Consider the following 18,063-nt stretch of genomic DNA (forward strand, 5'->3'; position numbering starts at 1 on the left):
TGCAGCTAAGCTCAAAATAACACACAACCTAAGACTCTTGTCCCAGTAGTCTACAACAAAATCAGGAGAGTCAATAAATGCACATTTTGGCTTCCCATTCCCAAAGCTACCTCTTACAATGCCTTTTGCAAAAACTCGAAAACAAAACCAAAAAAACAAAACAAAACCCAAAAGTACACACAAAAAAGATGACAATAGTTATTAGCCTCTTAACTACAGCTAAAACCAAACCGTGTCCACACATTTTGCTTTCTCCATTATATTCCTGGCCCTGAGCAACTGCTCTTTATGTGAGTGGTCAAATCAGCCACTACTGTCAGAGGGTTAGTCTGAGCTGAGAAATGGCTAAATCTATGAATATCATGCACTATTCCTTCCTTGTAATTGGGAGAAAGTGCCTTTTTATTTAAAACATGACAAATTTATGTGACTGTGGATATTACTGTTTGAAACTTGTACAGCTACTGAACAACTGGAACGGTAGATATGTTAAAGTACACTAACTCCTATTGCATTAGATTGCTATATTTAAACTGTTAATATAATACTATTGTTAAAACAGACAGTCATCTGAGATGGCTTAACACTATCAGTGTCAGAACTTAAATACAAGAGAATCCATTTAATCAAAACATTATGTTTTATATAATGAATTAATCATTCACTTGGCTTTCAGCTGCCTTTGAACAAAGTATTTCACGACACCACTTTACCTTCTGTATAGCTTCAATTAATAAATGCTTTTAACCAAATAGACTAATTGCAGGTTACCAATTGAAACACAAACATTTCCCAGCACATGTTCTTTCTGGAAAGGCTTTATGAGAATGAGTAAAATAAATTTGTGCTTAAATACTACATTTCAGGATATAACAATAAAGCCTTTATCAGTGAGATAACTATGTTTAAATTTACTTGACTGAGTGTGAGCCATAAGTCTATTTTCAACAGTGGACCATTTATGCATTTAGTCTGACACACAAGAACATCATCTACAGGGAAAAACTTCTGTTGTAAAAAAGTATCATACTATGCTTGTAATAAGGCTGATGCATAGTTTATTAGATAATTCAGAACTACAGTTCTTTTGAAAAAAAATATTTTTAAGTAAGTATCACATAGTAGAAAAAAGGAGGGGGAAGATAGAACAAACTGTTTAAAAAAAAAAAAAAGAAGAGTGTATACGAAGAGTTATTCTTGAATTCTTGGGTACCCTTGCATATAATTCAGTACCAAAACCTAAAAGATAACATTATTGAAAGCAAAGCCCCGGAATACAATTTTTTTTTTTTTTTTTTCAAAACACCACCATTACTAGTCAAGGTTTGGTTGTATTTTAATGATTCATGTTTCATACATCCTGTTACACAAAAGGCATTCATGGCTTACGGCACCATTTTCCTTATTTTCAATATGTGATACGACCTGTCCCTCCCACCTCTGTCTCAGCAGTTTCCCTGTGATATTTCTGAAAACACTCTAAATAGGCATGTTAGTTACTTCTATATCAAATATCAAGCCCCTTAGTTAAAATTTCTTTAATTCTGAAGAAAAAATGTTAGTGTGTTTCACAGCGCTAAAAATCTCAAGGGCTTATTACTCCCTCTTCACTCACTGCCGTTCTAGAAATTTTGAATAACTTATCATGACTACACAAGCACAGGCAAATTTGAAGTTAAACTATTTATGAAGGTAATACAGAATCCTGACTTCTTAGCATTTTCTGTTGTCAGCTGCTTGACAGTTAAAAATTGTTAGGAGTTTTAACTCCTACCAAAAAAAAAAATAATTAAAATATCCAGTCAACTTCATGTCTTTCTAATTTCCTAATTCTTATAGAAACAAAAGCCAGCATTAAGAAGATATTTTCCTAATTATGCTTTCATTGAAAGATCAGATCTAAGGCATACACGATTCAGTGCAAAAGTCATCACACACTACAGAGAGAAGACAAAAACCCCTTCATTCTCCCCTACAGACCCTACAGGTACATGTGCAAAACCCAGCAAGACTGAAATAAAGATGGACACAACATACAAGATACTTGCACAGTTAATATTTGCTCTATGGTTTTACAAAAAAAAAAACAACAATCAAATATTACATGGATTACTATTTTTATAGCTTTGAGTAGTGCCTCAATGGCTAGCAATTTCAAACGAGTTATTAAAATCCAAGTAAGAGTTCAGGAATGGCATTACCAAAACCATCTAAGTTTACCCGAACAAGAGCAGCATTTATTGTCACAATATGACCATCATCCTTTAAACACACACGTACTAATGTAAGCCAAGTCTATACCATTGTTCTTGAGACTGTGTTTTGGTAAATAGATATTCAACATGAAGAAACATAAATAGCAATAGGAATATAGCAATTTGAACAGAAATAAACCATAAGCTTAATCAAGTACTTCCATGAAAGAAACAGATGTCACAAAGAGATGCTCTAAATATTTTCCTACTATTTATTTTCTTGCTTTTTTCCCCTCTTTGACTTTTTCACTTCTTGACAAACTATTAATTGCAAGTCATGCCAAATGCAAGGGATGACTTTGAGACCTAGACACACTGAAATATAAAGAAAAAAAAATACAAAATTACTAGAAAGACACACACATACCAAAAGGAAAGCTTTTGTTAACTGCCCAGCAGGCACAAATTCTTTAGTCCCCACTACTCCTTGCATGGGAAAGAGCTACTAGCTTTTCTCCCTGTGCAACATTTTCTCTAACAGCAGCCAGCAGCCTGCGCTTGTACATCACTTTTCCACATGCATTTTTCACGAAAGCTTCCTGAGCAACATGTGCGTGCCCAGTACGTTTGGAGTTATGGACAGACTGAGTGACCTGATGCAGTTTAGCAAGTTAAGAGTGAACCAGAGTTGCCTTCCTACCTGTGCCCAATCAAGAAAGAGCATCATGATCCAAAATATTATAGAAACTTCAGTGAAAGAGAAAACTGGACTGCAGTACATAAAACAGAGCACAAATCTATTCACCTTCAACCTAACAAAGCCAAGAAGCTTTCTTTCCATGCTGCCAGTTACACTGTGTGTTCCAATTAATACCCTTTTGATCAATAAATAGTAACCAGGTATCTTCTTTACCTAGAACTACTAACGTAATCTTGAAGAAAGGACCAAGCCTACAGAAGACAAGAGTCAGCAGTTAAGCACATCCAACATTCACTTTTCATCTGTCTCCCAGGGAAAAAACATAACCTTCTGGTAACATGAGATGCATATTGTACAGCTGTGGTAGTTTCGATAATGAAACTCCAGATACAAATGATAATATCCATAATACAAACCATAGTTCTAAAATATATTTGAACATGTGTGTGTAAATATATATATATCTAAAAAGAAAATTATCTAATTTTCTCTTTTATACATGTATAAACATCTGGTTAATATGTCCCATAGGTTTTTTCCTTATTTAAGACTAAACTTTTAAATAACAGGCTTTTTTAAACAATCCCTTAGAATATGTTTCTTTAAACACTATTCAGAAATGAAGCGCTACCTCGGGGTAATCAAAAAGCACACACGAAATAAATTAACATCATAAAAATGTGGTTATATTGTTCAGAAAGTCCAATTCTCCCATTTGAAATGAAATGGAGACCAGTGTACCTTAGGGTGAATTATTCAATGTATAAATTCTTTCTCTCTTTCCATGTACATCTTCATGTGAATTCAGTTGCATTTCTACAAAGCAGGGAACACAGTAACGCTGCAGAATTCTTGCAAAAGGGAGCTGTGTTTCACTGGGTAAGAGCAGTTTTTGCTGAAGGGCAGCAAGGCAAAATTTTATCACTGTCTGAACACTAGAAACACCTGTGCCCTTACAAGCTTCACACCTTGAATTAGCAGCAACATATCTGATGGGTTCAGTAGTAATTTTTCTTCCAGTATTGGATTAGACTACTTTGCATATACAGTAAGTCAAAAGTCCAGTACTTGTGTGCAACATTAATCCACATTTACATCTGAGAACTCATAAATACCCATGGAAACAAAGGTGACAGAGAATGAAACCTCATTTTAAGTTAAAGTGTTTTCAGTCGACATATAGAAACAACAGTGGAAAAACAAGTATAAAGGAGATGGACAGCACAAACAGAATCAGTACAATAACTAAAACTGTAAGAAGTAGGTCATTGTTAAAAGGGCAAGTTGCAATTAAAATTATCACCAGAAGATGTAGACTGTACCATCTGCATAAATGCTTAAATGTAGCATTATTTTGCACATCACATAAAGTAGATGTGATTTCTAAGAAGCATATTACAACAGCTGGCATACTTAATAATAGATTTATGGTAACTGAATACTTAATTTCACCAGCTCAACATACACTAGTTTATGTATTAGTCTTCAACGCTCTTCATCAGCCTTTTAGAAGTCAAGGTCATATTTCCATGAATATTTAGTGTCCCAATAAGAAAGTTACGAATACTCACCTTCAACGAACTTTCATAAAATACAGAGATATTAAAGACCTTCTTAAGCTGAATCATTTCAATACTATGAGGGTGGGGGGTTTTTGCTGTTTCAAAGGAAATACAAGGACCTTTGTAACTTCTGAAGTGAAGGCTGTTTTAAGGCAGTAAAAGATATGTGTTAGGGTTTCCATGATTGTTTATGGTTGTCTATGTGAATAAAGCATATTACACACAATTGGTCTCATACATTTATCTACATGACTTTGTACACGATTCAGCAATCTTCTTGAGAAATTTAAAGTGCCACAGTTCAAATGTGCTCATCTGTCTTTTCATGGGCTTCTAGTCCATTCCAGTTGTTTTCAGAAACAAGCCCTTACTTTACTTAAAGAGCAGTCTTTTTAGGGGAAAAAAGAATTCATCCTTCACTGCTGTGCTAACTGGAATCCAGTGGTCGAACCAATCCTTCTTTGTAAACACGAAGAATAGCTTCACAAACAAATTTGTATTGACTCTGTGTAAGAAAGAAAAACAAAATCATTTATGGATGATTAGCTAAACTCTGGATTATACAGCAGTATTGAATTGGACTAACAGTCCCACTGCTTTCTTTTCTCAATGATAGGAGAGGAGATACAAGGATGGAAAGTAAAAATCCAGCTCTCCTGGTTGCGTTCGCAGTAAACAAAGGTAACATTTACTCTTCCTTGATGGACAACCACTAAACAAATCTCACATCAAGGAAAACACCATCCCCAAATTTAAAAGAACATATGCTTAAATTTCAGGGAATAGAATTTATTTGTAAAAGCTACGCAAATTTATACAATTCTTCTGACAAAGTTTAACTAGCAATTTATGTTCTTTATATATCTCATCTATTTTTTTGGTAGCTACCTGATTATTACAAGTATTCTAACCATGCCCATCATGCACTTACATATAACTGGGCACATTTAAATTATGTGACCAAAAACGCATTTAAAGTTACCATACAGGATATACAGGTCCAACTGCCTTGCTAAAAGCTGGTTTTTGTGACTTTTTTCCACGATCCTGCAACGTACCTGTTTGTTACAAGCAATCAGCCTGTGAACATCTTTCTGAAAACTGATATAAGGAGACACTAGCAATAGGACTAACGCAGAACTAAAAATCCACATAGCCTGAAAAAATTGTTATGACTAACATAATCCTGAGAGCACAAGATGATGGAAATTTAAGAGAACTTAGAGATCAAAGCATAGATCTCCTCTTTGCCAAAAGTACTTTTCACTACTGTCAAAACCCCAAGATGATCACCTTTCTCCAAATCTCCAGGTCATATATTCAGAGAAGAACAGCTTTGCATATTCTAAATCTCTTTTTACATCTTTGAAATATTCTCCCAGCTGCCCTTGTTATACCAGCTCTCAACTCTCCAGGAGTATCTGGAAACATTCCCCCGCTATCTCCCAAAGGACAGAGCTAAAAGATAACAGTTGGACTGTGAAGGACCTTAGGTTGCATTTAAATAACAGTAGTTAGGAATGTTACTTTAGCTGTAACCTGCAATACATTGTCTCTTAAGTGCAGAAAAACTTAAGGAAAACTGGGGGATGGAAATTAATTTTCTGCATCTAGATTTACCTGCCTTTCCTTTCAACCCTTCAGTCAATTACTCCCACTTCGGTATCACTCTGTTCTTTTGTCTTTATTTCTTAATTACCTTGACTTTTCTCTTCATTGTTATTGTCATTTGCATATTTCTACTGCCTGAACAAGCCAAGTGTGATATTTAGCTCTCTGTTGAATACTTCTGTTAACTTGTGGGATGAAGTTACCGAACAAATAAGAATGAGGACTTCAGCATTGCTTCTTCTGACTCAGACTCCGCTTGTTTTCTTCGCTCTTACCTTCTGCATGCTCACTCAGCTGATAACTATTTTATTATGCATGTCCTAAAGCACTGCTTTCTGTATTTTTTAGTATTTTTAATTTCTCTTAAATGGAACTAATGGTTAGGGGGTTTTATTTTATTTTGTTTTTTTTTTAAATTTTATTTTGTTTTTAAATGAAAGGCCATGCAGTTACACAAATTTTGCTGTAGCTTTATTAATTTGGTTGAAATTTCTGTTTTGCTGTTCCTAACGACCAAATTACAGGTCATCAGTCTTCAGATTGCACATGATTAACAGCAGACACTAAAATGACCAGTTAATAGCTCTGATGAGTCCATTCTTACTTAGTGAGTATGCCCTGTCTGCTCTTAACTCACACCATGCATCTGGCTATGTGTATCATCTTCAATTTGGAGCACACACACAATCCACATAGGGCACCTGAACACGCTTCAGGCAAGGTTCTCACAACTGAACAATCCCTCTGTTACAGCTGAACAATTCCTAATGGCTTCTCCCAGAAGCCTTAAGTGGAATATTAAATATAGCAGTGGGGCTAGCTGGAATGCAGGCACGGGAATGCAACAGAACACCCAGGATAAATCAAAATGTTAACATGCAGCTCTTCGGTATTCTGTTTTCTCACAGTTGAGTGTGCGCTTCTGTGTCTCGTGTGCAGCACAACGTGCCAATTCTGCTCATTGGCTTTTCACAACAGTATCTGCATACTTCAGAAATGAGAAGTGAATTTAGTTTCATAGTATTGTTGCTACAGATCATCCCTCTCTGGATGGGGCTGATTGTTCTGTTACTTCAAACTAGAGTGCAAGGACAATTCCTTCTGATCCTCGTTGTAACAGGACAGACTTGCCATTCTGGCAAGCTGAAGTTTACTTTAAGTTCTCATGTCTGACTCTCAAAAAGGTGACCACCTCCAGAAAGTTAAAGCCTGAACCTGCTCAGTTCTTTTTAGAAACTGAGGAGTATAACAGGTACAACTACAGAAGTCAACGTTCAGCTTCCTTAAACTTGAGATTAATGCTTCTCATCTCATGACATGCTGTCATAAACTCAACTTCCACAAGGAACACGCAGAGGACTATTTAGTGAACTCCCTCCTCAACGATACAGTCCTGATGCACTTCCAGAGCGCACTCATACTGCAGTGAATGAGTCCCAGCAGCATGCAAGAACAATCTCTGCTCACAGAGCACTCTAATGTTACACAAGCAACTGAAATTCCTGCTATTCTTTGATAACACAAGACTTTTCCACCCATCTAGTGAAGGATTATGGTAGCTCCTGCAATCATTAACCTGTTAATGACTGCAATTTGTCATCTCAAGTTACCTTCTCTATTCCTTTGATCAGGTGGAAATAAAGGCATTTTCTTTGGAAGATGAGGAAAAAAATGCCCAATTTAACTGTTAACTTTGTGGGTCTGAACTCCTTTACTTTCAATTGTCACAGGGCGTTTAGCTCTCCAAGATAATCCCACACTTGATATTCTGTCATTCAACTTCTATTCAAGAAAGTAGAGCCTCCCACCACTCATCCTAGGTTTCTAACATCCATAAGTTAATTTCTAAAGCTGACACAGAATTGCCATCATGATCTCAAATTGTCTTTGAACACCTTAAAATCACCTTCTACTTTCGTATTTTGGTCACTGATACTATCCAACTTTTCCAAATTGGAATAGTGGCTCAATTTAAAAAATACATATATTATTCCTATTGAATTTCTACTCCTAAATTGTCATCTTGAAAAGCCACTTCCTCTCTTCAAAATATACCACAAAACATTTAATTTTATGTTCAGTTTAACAACTTCCTATAAGGCTCCGTGCTGGAATGAAAACCAAAATACTATTTTAGCTTCTTGCAGAGAATTTAGACAAAACAGCATAAACAAATGATTTGTGCAAGTCTGACTTTGTCCATTCTAACTACTTGCAATGTATAGAAATCAATTACCTTTTAACGGCAAGGTAAGAAATACTTACCAAGAATGTTAATTACACACCTCACAAGCAAAGCAGCCTGCGCTACCACGCTATGTTATGCTAAATCTAGGAAGCGTGAAAAATAACAGCAACTGAAGAGTCATACAATTACACCACTTAACAAAAAATTTTGGATCTGTTTTAAAACAAAGGGCCAAGCGCACTATATATACAGAAAACGAATCTTCCTCTCCACGACTTACTGATGTTTGCACCATCATAGCTCGCTGGTCTCGCATTTTCCGTACAATATCCAACGGATAAACAGGTTGGTTTCTTTCAATTAAGCACATGGCTGTTTCCATAGTGACCAATACACCAGTGCGACCAATTCCAGCACTGTGAAATGCAACAGAAAAATAGTCTGTAAAATTAGGGTTTTGCACTGCACTAGATTCTTATCACAGTCATAATACTAGGATGGCTAAATAGCCTTAGAAATCACAGGAAGACTGTAGTAAAATCAGAACAGACTGTGAAGCTTATCTCTAAAGCAACTTCAGTAATATTTTCTGCCAATTATTAAAAAGATTTTTATTTTTTTTGGTAAAGCTAAAACCTCAGAGTAAACGGATTTTTAACAATTATAACTGCTTACAAATCTAAATGTACTAGTTTAGTATTTTATTGCTTTTTGACAGGGACTTGAAGAGCAGGAAAAAAACCCCAATCCTTTGCACTGCTGTTCAAAATGAGGTTACAACAGCGGTATAGGATAAAAAAGGAGAAAAACTTACATCGCAGATTACCAGCTTTGTGATAATTACATGACTAAGCTGTTTCACAAAAGGTTGCAGGAGAAATGGAGAGAAAAGAAACTCCTCCTTTAGATACAACACCAGTGCTTCTGTCTCAGCAGTGAACACTGGTATTGCACAGTTTAACATTTTCATCTCATTCAAGCAATCTTTTGTCTGGCAGACAAACTTTTCAAATCAAATGCTTATTTCCAAGGCTGAAACAAATTTCTGATCAGAATTTTAAAACCCATGTACCTGCAGTGAACAAGAACCGGCTCATTCTCTATTCTCTTTGGCCTCATGCAGGTCACAAACTCCAAGAAGTCCATGGAGTCGTCAGGAACACCATGATCAGGCCAAGCAACGTACTGGAGATGGGTGATGGTGTGTTGTTGTTCTGTCTGAAATATAGTAAGGTTTACAAAGCATTCAATGTTGTGACTCCTGTTTACTAGGTACAAATCATACTTTTCACAATAGGCATATCTGCAGATGCTATAAGATGCATATGATGTAGAAAATGTTTGGCATTTTAAAATTGAGACAAAAGTATGAACACATAGTTCTTAGAAAGCATGCAAAAGGCATAACATTATCTAAATAAATGAGATACAGAGTTTAACTTCAGTGATCCAAGCAGATTTTACTTTTTTTTTAATTTATTGACTATTGACCTGTTATACGTTGGCATCAATGATTCACCTGAGACAAAATGCTACAAGACTTATGCATAATACTACAATATAATAGTTTAGAACAAGTTGGAAGAAACAGCTGAGAACAGCAGAAGAACTATTGAGAACAATATCAAAATAACAGGGTCTTGAGGCTACACAATCTATTCTAAATATGTCTGCCCGTGTGTGCTTACAGATTCAGTTTATGTTATTAAAGGTGCCTGCCACATTTACTAAATCTGGTTTCTATTAGAAAACCATATGCATATTGTTCATTCATACATGTTCATTGTGTATATATGAATGACACATAGGATACTGTTCTGTGTGGAGGCAATACAATTAGTTAAAAGATTCTGTTGTATGAATAGCTCTTTTCTCACTCAATTTTATCTAAAAAAAATAGTTTTACAGAAGCTCTTTCACTTTAGCTTTTTCTTAGTTTTGGTTATGAAATCACTCAATCATCTTTGCATTCAGACTGGGGCTCAAGTGCCGTGCTACAGGTGTAACCAACAATTAGGGTGGGAAGGAAAAAAACCTAAGACACTTCTGAGCTCTGCTGCATCCCACAACGAGGATCTTACACTTTTCAAACTGAGACAAGTCTTCGTGTTCCTTTATTTTTTCCACACATTTAGCAACACTTAAACTGTAAGCAGCGTTTCATCATTATCCATTCCTAGACTTAACATTTGACACCCTACTGAAATAAAACTCTCCTTTATCACTGTATTAGTCTATAAAACTTGGCCTCTCCCTAGTGGTCCATGCAAGAACGTTTTCATGTCATTAAGAGGTTTATGTCCTTCTCTGCTAAATGCACAACTGCTGAAATATATGACCCATTTTAAATGTCTTCTAATTGCTCGATTTCTCTTCTGCTTGAGGAAGTGGTTCGACTCCCAGGGGAGGAGGCTAGTAAGATACAGAAGACACTAACTACAGCCTGTGTACCAAGTAGAATCCTCAGAAATGCTGTTAATCCACTAAAAGTAACTGCAGAAATTTACAATTGCCTCCAGGGACACAAATTACACAAATTACATGGGGATGTATCATCCAGGTCATCAAAAGACCCCATAATGACCAGGATCTCCGCAAGAAAAAAACATGGCCTTTTCCTGCTCAGTTTTGCTGTCATTATGTAGTTGAGCTTGACCAAATGATTACGCTTTAAATTTTTCCACAGATTGAGAAAATATAAAATCATGCAACGGAAACATCATTAATAGGTCCTCTATCTGAAATCTGCCCATGCTTAATCAGAACCTCTTCAAAAGGGAAATGAAGTAATGCAGCAATTACATGTAACAGTTTGAGGTGATTCTCTTAAATCAGAGACATTTGAATTATAGTATTCGGGTGAAACAAAGACTGATTCATTCTAAAATTATGCAAGAGGGAGTATCCAGTCACTTTCCATGTATGTCAAGAACTTCAAGTCACACCTCATGGATAAATGCCAGTGGCACAACCAAGAACCACTGACAGTGATCAGTAGCATCAAAAGCCATTTCACAAGCTCAGAGAAGAGGAAAGAGTTAATTTTCAAGCTCAAATACAGCAAGTGGATTTTTTTTTTTTCAAGTAGTTCATAGACATTAAGTACAACAAGCATGTTACATAAGACTTATTTGGAGTAAGAATAAGCTGTAAGAGCATCCTTAGAGCTGCTTCTTTTGGTGTGATTATCTTAATTTTCTGTAATGTGCCCCATTCATCCACAGAGACCAACACTGCTGTTTGCTAGTTATTCCAGGTATGCCTCAACCTTCAATATAGTCTTCTAGTCATTTCTGTTTTGATATCATCAGTTTTGATTCTTTGGTCAAGGACTTCCAAGACGATTCAAATTGTTAAAATTTGACCATTACATCACTTGCTTTTCAAATGCACAAGTATTTTAAAATACATTTTTTATTAGTAATTTAAAGTTACTGTAAACAGTAATTATATTCATATATGTCAGAACTAGGTTTTCTAATTCTAATATTGTTACATCTCAAACAGAAGATACCAGACCAGTGCTCTGATGAAATTCAGATTTTAATTTTTTTTTAAAACTACTTTCAGTGTTGGGGTTTTTGTTTGCTTTTTCCTCTTTTTTTAATATAAAATCTTCAACTCTTTACATTCATAACAAAAATCAGCTTTTAAATTCAAAAAGCTTCAGCCAAATATCACCGCACATGGAAATGACTTGTATTAAAAGACCATCATGGTTTCTAAAAAATCTAGCATTTATACATTAAAAAAGTGCTAATATTATAGTAACTGCTCCTATAATTAGCCCCACTGTACATGTCCTATTAACAATACTTATTTATAAACACAATATTTCTGCCAGACTCTGCTTCTTTGTGTAAACCTAGTAATGGAAAATAAGAGGTAGCTTCAACTCAAGTTGCTGTCCAAACCATTATTCTCTGCAAGCCAGCCTAATTTCTTTCCAAAAATTTACTTTCCTGCACTGAGGTTTTCAGTGACAGTTATTATTGTAGCAATCTAATAAACAATAAATGTAGACTTTATAAAAACTGGTTTTATCAGTTCTGTTTTGAAAGTTTACACTTACAGAAAGTGAGACAGCAAGCATTGCTCATGGCCTGACTGCTGTCTTTGCCTATCTTGACATTAGGCACCTTGTACCAAAAAATATTTCATGCTTTCTGCACTCACATAGAGTGATGTCAATGGAATTTATGTTTTTGGTATTTCCACAAATCATCTTAAAAATGGTTGATTAAAAAAAAAAAAGAGTCCAAACAACTTAATGAGTCCAGTGACACTTGTGAATTATGTAATTTGCCCAGTTTACCATTTATCAGCAAACATTTAGCTGCTTCACAGCATTGACCCACATTTACTTGGCACGTAGCTACAGAAGTCTAAGACATCATATCTATCCCATGGTATTTGTTATTTTCCTTCTGATAATGGTTACTGTTGCTGCAGCAAAAGTGTCAGCCAAGAAAACAGCTGTATTTGCACCTACCCCTCCTGTGCAAATTCTCTTATTGCAAAAGTAAATTTAAGGTGGTTAAGCCAATATCCTAGATTTTGCTCAAAATCCCAAATCTTTTCTAATAAGCCTGCCATTGGGATTGCAACTCCTGACAAAGTACAGGGCTGACAGAGGTAATGCTTCAAATGGCTGCTGCAGCACTTGCAAAACAATCTCATTGTCAAGACCTTTAGCACAAAATTATCCATTCTTCCTCGTTCTGCAGTTTGCAGCCTTGCTTATTATAATTACACCAAAAGGCAGGCTTCCTTGTTTCATTTGCCTAAAATGACTCTCCCTGGTTTATAAAAGAATCACGTGTTCTTCAGAAAAACAACATACAACTTAGAATGATAATTGTGGTATAGAAAGAAGGAAATTTAGGATTGAAAGGCCAACTTGAATTTTGACTGTTCTTAAAATCCAAGCAATTAATTTTGCATTTCACCTTTTCATTTAATGTCTTTTTTGGTCTAGGTTATAATATAAACTTCAATAAAAAAATAAAAGAATAGAAATTTCACCACATGGAACTATATTAAGCTTGAAATAGACTTATTATCTTCTAAACAGGAAAAGGTGCACTCTTTATTAGTGAGCTTCACAAATATACCTTGAAAGCTGAAACTCACTGATCAGAGTTAAAAAGCCTAGTTTTTGAAGAGTATATACTTTGGCAGTAGCATTTGGCTTTTTTTGGAACTTTTGTTCCCACCTAATTATGCTTCTGTGCACCCTTGCCATAACACTTTTGATCTTTTGTTCTTCAGCTCTTTACTGTTCAAAACCAACTCTCTTTTTTCTGCCACGGGTATTTGACAGAATAGAACAGGTTCAGTGCAGACATATTTCAGAGAAGCCTTTAAAATACCTCTGCAGAGCGACAGGTTTGTTCAAGACATTTATGACATGGTCAAATTTATGTAAATTTCTGTGAGAAGAGCAAATACAAGGTCTAACTGAACGCGCAGTGCAGAAGCAAAAGTTTCAGTGAACCAGTCTGAGAAACTTCAACATTAACTTAAACTCAGTATTTCCCCCTACAAGCTGTTGTACGACATGCCTAGCAAGGAAACAAATGGCATGGAAAGCCTAAGCCCAAATAAGTAAGATGTGTAAAATCTACAGAGATTCTATTTTCAGCTATTTATAGGAGAACGTGCCAGCAGTAGACTCATTTACATTTGCCTTTCTTTCATCTTATATCTATTTAACATCGTCACTAGAAGGTCCACATGCTCATCATTCTTAACCAGCAATATCCTTCCTTAGCAAAATTAATTTATGCTTAATCTTCAATTTGTTTGAACTGCTGCATCAACTTCTTTTCTTTTTCTTCAAATCATCCCGTCCATCACTGTGATGTCCATGGAAAGTGATAGCTTTTAAATTAAAAAGAAGTTTATCTCTTCAAATCCCATTATTTGCAATGCATTGTCTGCTCAACAGTCCACAGTACGACATAAGGAATTGTCTTAATTACCTTCACCTGGGTTGCTTATAAGGTGTAAGTGCTCTCCTGCTGCTCACTCCTCACTCATTATAGCAATGGTATAACTTGTCTTCAAAGGATGAAATTCAATTCATTTTTAGACATCCTGAACTTTTTTTCTTTTAGTTTGAATGATTTATTTTAATTAAACTAATCAGGTGGGAGAATGACAGGGCACTTTGGAAACAATGAAAGTGCAGCAAAAACTAACATAAAATGTGGTAGAATAATGAAAAAAACCCAACCACCTTGCAAAATTACAGTTCTTCAATGTGAGTAATATTCTTCAGCAAAAATCTTGCCTTGCTAAGTTCCATGGCTGGATTCTAGTCACACTTAAATGAAATCAAGAAAAATGCTTGTTTAAACAAGGGAAATCCCCCAAATGTGTTGGTTTTTTTTTTTTTTTTCCAAAACGTAACTGGATCAAATTGGTGAGATTTAATGGGCAACATGTTGTAAGGCAGTTATCTTTAAGGAAAGAAAAGAAGTATCTTTTCTTGAAAAGAAAAGACAGGGAATTAATCCTCATTTCATTTAATGAGGCTTAGAAAGGTTACAGGTGTTTCACACATTTGCTGATCTTCAATTACAGGTAAAGAAGCACTGGGTTAAACTGCATCAGAAAAATCCTGAAAAGTTTCTTGTTCCTCAAGTCTTCTGAACATATATTAACAAAAGGCCAAGGGCATCATTTAATAAACTTCTCTTTTGAGTTATTTTCCCCTTAAGGCATATTTGAAATCTGTGCAACTTAATTCACAGGAAACTTTTTCTGCAAATATGCCTTTCCGACAGAAATCAAGTCTCTTATGAGTTTGGAAGCTGTATTCACCTCACTATTAAAAGCTACTTGTCTTCAAAAAGACCAGTCCAATGATGCTCACATTAGTACAGGGAATAATAAAATCCTAGTTTGAATTCAGATGACTTTTTTTGTATGCTTCAAAGAGCACAGCTGCAATACCTATGAGAGACAGTATATATAAAGCCTTGCAAAGTCTACCCAAACACAAGATGCCTCCAGAAGAATAGATTTGGTCAGCTTTAAGAAAGCAGCTCAAATTATATGTAAAACCAGGAGATACTTCAGTGTTTCAGAGTTATTTTGCTATGTTTTAACAAGATACAAAGGTTTTTATCTCCATCTGAAACACCAAGTGCACACAGAGATATTAATTATTGGAGTCATATTTTTACTGTATGGACAACTCAATGTTCTTCTGAGAGTAGTCACTTTATTTAAGCACACAAATAAACTTGCCTTTAGTAAAAAAAAAAAAAAAGCACCACAAAACAATCAATATAAAAGTCCCACTCAAAACAGCCCTGCCCTCACTGCAACAAACACACATCCACCTAGGACTAGCTTTCGTGTGCTTTTGTCTAACGTAGATGAAATCTATGCAAGCACGTGCATCAGAAATGGTGCTTTCAGCTGAGAGCTATGGTGACACCACTTACACAGCCGAAGATCCCTCCCTCCCTGTGACTTTCACATCTGTTAATATGTCTACAAAGGCATGATATATTCTCACACAACCTTTAGGTGAAAAAGAATTAACTTGTATTTAGAAACAAAATTTACTGCCCCATTCTTGTTAGGATCTTGTCTTTATCACATGCTGAATGTGATATGTCTTTAACACATACTGAATACAATCACTGGTGAATTTACTCAAAATTATGTACCAGTTTCAAGAAAAACAAGTATTTGAAAAGAGGGAACTAATATTTACTTGAAATATTAGCTAACCAAAGTTAATTGGCAATCAACTAATTTGAGTGACAGGGACTAAAAGTTTGTCTCCATATATGTTGTGCATTACTGCTTTAACGAGTTTAATTTCTTTTGTGTTGACATTCAGTTTTCTCAATTATAGATTAATAGGCTGCAAAACAGAATGCAAAATCTTGCTGCTCCCTGAGTGGTTTCTCATAGCTGGAGACTGAAACATTGTAAACCATCTTAACTGAAAGACTTAGGTACTGGCATGTCACATGTTTATGACTGCAAAAGAAATCTTAATCACGTAAAAACAAATTTGGATGCACTGTCAAATGATAGATTCAGTTACAATATTATGAGGCTAAAGGGTTGGTCCTATTTCTGTAAGAACATCAGTTAAATATTACATTTTAAAACAGATATTTCCTTTTTCTTATTACTAGCAATTTCAGTAACAGTAAACTCTACTTAACCATGCAGAAGTTTAAAAGATTACTACTAATAGAATTATAAATTAGCATTTGATCAGTACAGAGTGATTTCTTACACATGTATCTTAACAACAGCACAAACTCTTCAGCTTTTCAGAAAACACTTGTGACCATAGAATTTTGGAAAAGATATGAAGAAGGAAGTGTGTAAGAAACGTAGGACAATTTACAAACAAAAGCCAAACTTCATCCCCTATATTCACAGATTTCACAACATAAGCTGATAAGCAAGAAGTATTTCAGGTACTTAACATTTTTTTCCTTTATAAACCTCCCATTAGCATAAATTTTTACAGCTACAGAATATACGTACCTTACATAAAGTTAGCATATTTCAAATTGAGATATATAAGAATTTGTTTTCTTTTTAAAAATCTGACTAAACAAAGTGAAAAGTAAGTGGTGAGATTCTGCATCTTCTCTCAAAACATTATTACAATTCACTTCTTTGTTAGCTATTCTTGCTGCTTGTGCCATTAACCTAGTGATCCATATTTCATCCTTGAAAGAGCAGTTACTCAGGAAAAAAATCTCTCATTGAAAATCAAAATACTTGTGAAGAGTCAGTGACTGCAAAACTGTTTACAGAAAAGCAGTAAAAATCTTTATGGAGCTTATTAGAGTACTCATACAGCATAATATATTAATGTATTATAGAACGTCAAAAGTATGTTTTTGAAGAAGCTCTATAGAAAGAATCATGCTATGTCAATTCATATAATATTATATTTATTCTTTTTGTGAAAATGTGTATATATATATATATATACACACACACAGGCACATGTATATTCACAGACATACACACTAAGACACATGGTCTATATTTACCTGTCCATACATGTTTTCATTCAGCTTGCCTGGGGTTAATTAAAGATAACAGGCACTTACCTCAACGTTTGTAATCACCATTTCTCTAACAACGTAAGCAACTGTACAATCTTCAGAGTTGCATTTGACACGAAAGCTGCCATATTCCATTACATCTGGCGGATCAGGCCAGTATTGATGACACTTGGTCTGTAAAGAAAATTAAGCATGCATCGAGACTTTTTCCCATCCTGTGCTCTGGGTTCAAGGAATTCAGTGAGCAGTATAAAATCTATTCTGGTTTGTGACACAAGGTAAAATGTAGGAGGAGAAACAAATGGATTTTTCCGATCTTAAGAAGAAAAGCAAAGGGCGCAAATTTATAACTTCAACCACCCAACAGTAGCTTATAATGAAGACAGAACCACACTTTTCTTGAAATGAAAGGACAAGAAGTGACTGAAGAAAAGATGCAAAAAGGGAAATTCTGATTAGAAGTCAAAATTTCCATGAGGATGGTCAAGCACAGAAAAGAGGTGCCCTACAAAGTTGTGGAATCTAAACTCATGAAAATATTCAAAATTTAACTGACATGACACTGTGCAATCTGCACAAAATTCAAAGGTGCCTCTGCTTTGAGCAGAGAGGAGTGGATTACATATCTCAACAGGTCCCTTCAAGCTTGAGTTATTCTTAAACCTTGAAACAGTATCATGCTGGAATGCAAAAAAATAGTGCAAATCAGTCTGTCCTCCACTATTTCAACGCTGCAGTCTCACAGCTG

At 35.3% G+C, this 18,063-nt stretch overlaps 1 protein-coding gene across 1 annotated transcript in view; it reads right to left on the minus strand.

The window, feature by feature from the left end:
* Nucleotides 1–4,553: 4,553 nt before the first annotated feature.
* PTPN3 (protein tyrosine phosphatase, non-receptor type 3) overlaps nt 4,554–18,063 on the minus strand; it is a 34,016-nt gene continuing 20,506 nt past the window's right edge. Inside the window, exons 11-14 of the mRNA XM_009870034.1 lie at nt 17,361–17,489; nt 9,329–9,474; nt 8,537–8,672; nt 4,554–4,962 (exon numbers count right to left, since the gene is read on the minus strand). Coding sequence (XP_009868336.1) covers nt 4,885–4,962; nt 8,537–8,672; nt 9,329–9,474; nt 17,361–17,489 — 489 coding nt within the window. The 3' untranslated portion in view covers nt 4,554–4,884. The remainder of the gene's footprint in view (nt 4,963–8,536; nt 8,673–9,328; nt 9,475–17,360; nt 17,490–18,063) is intronic.

This window comes from Apaloderma vittatum, unplaced genomic scaffold (assembly GCF_000703405.1).
Source record: "Apaloderma vittatum isolate BGI_N311 unplaced genomic scaffold, ASM70340v1 scaffold16725, whole genome shotgun sequence".
NCBI classification, from domain to species: domain Eukaryota; kingdom Metazoa; phylum Chordata; class Aves; order Trogoniformes; family Trogonidae; genus Apaloderma; species Apaloderma vittatum.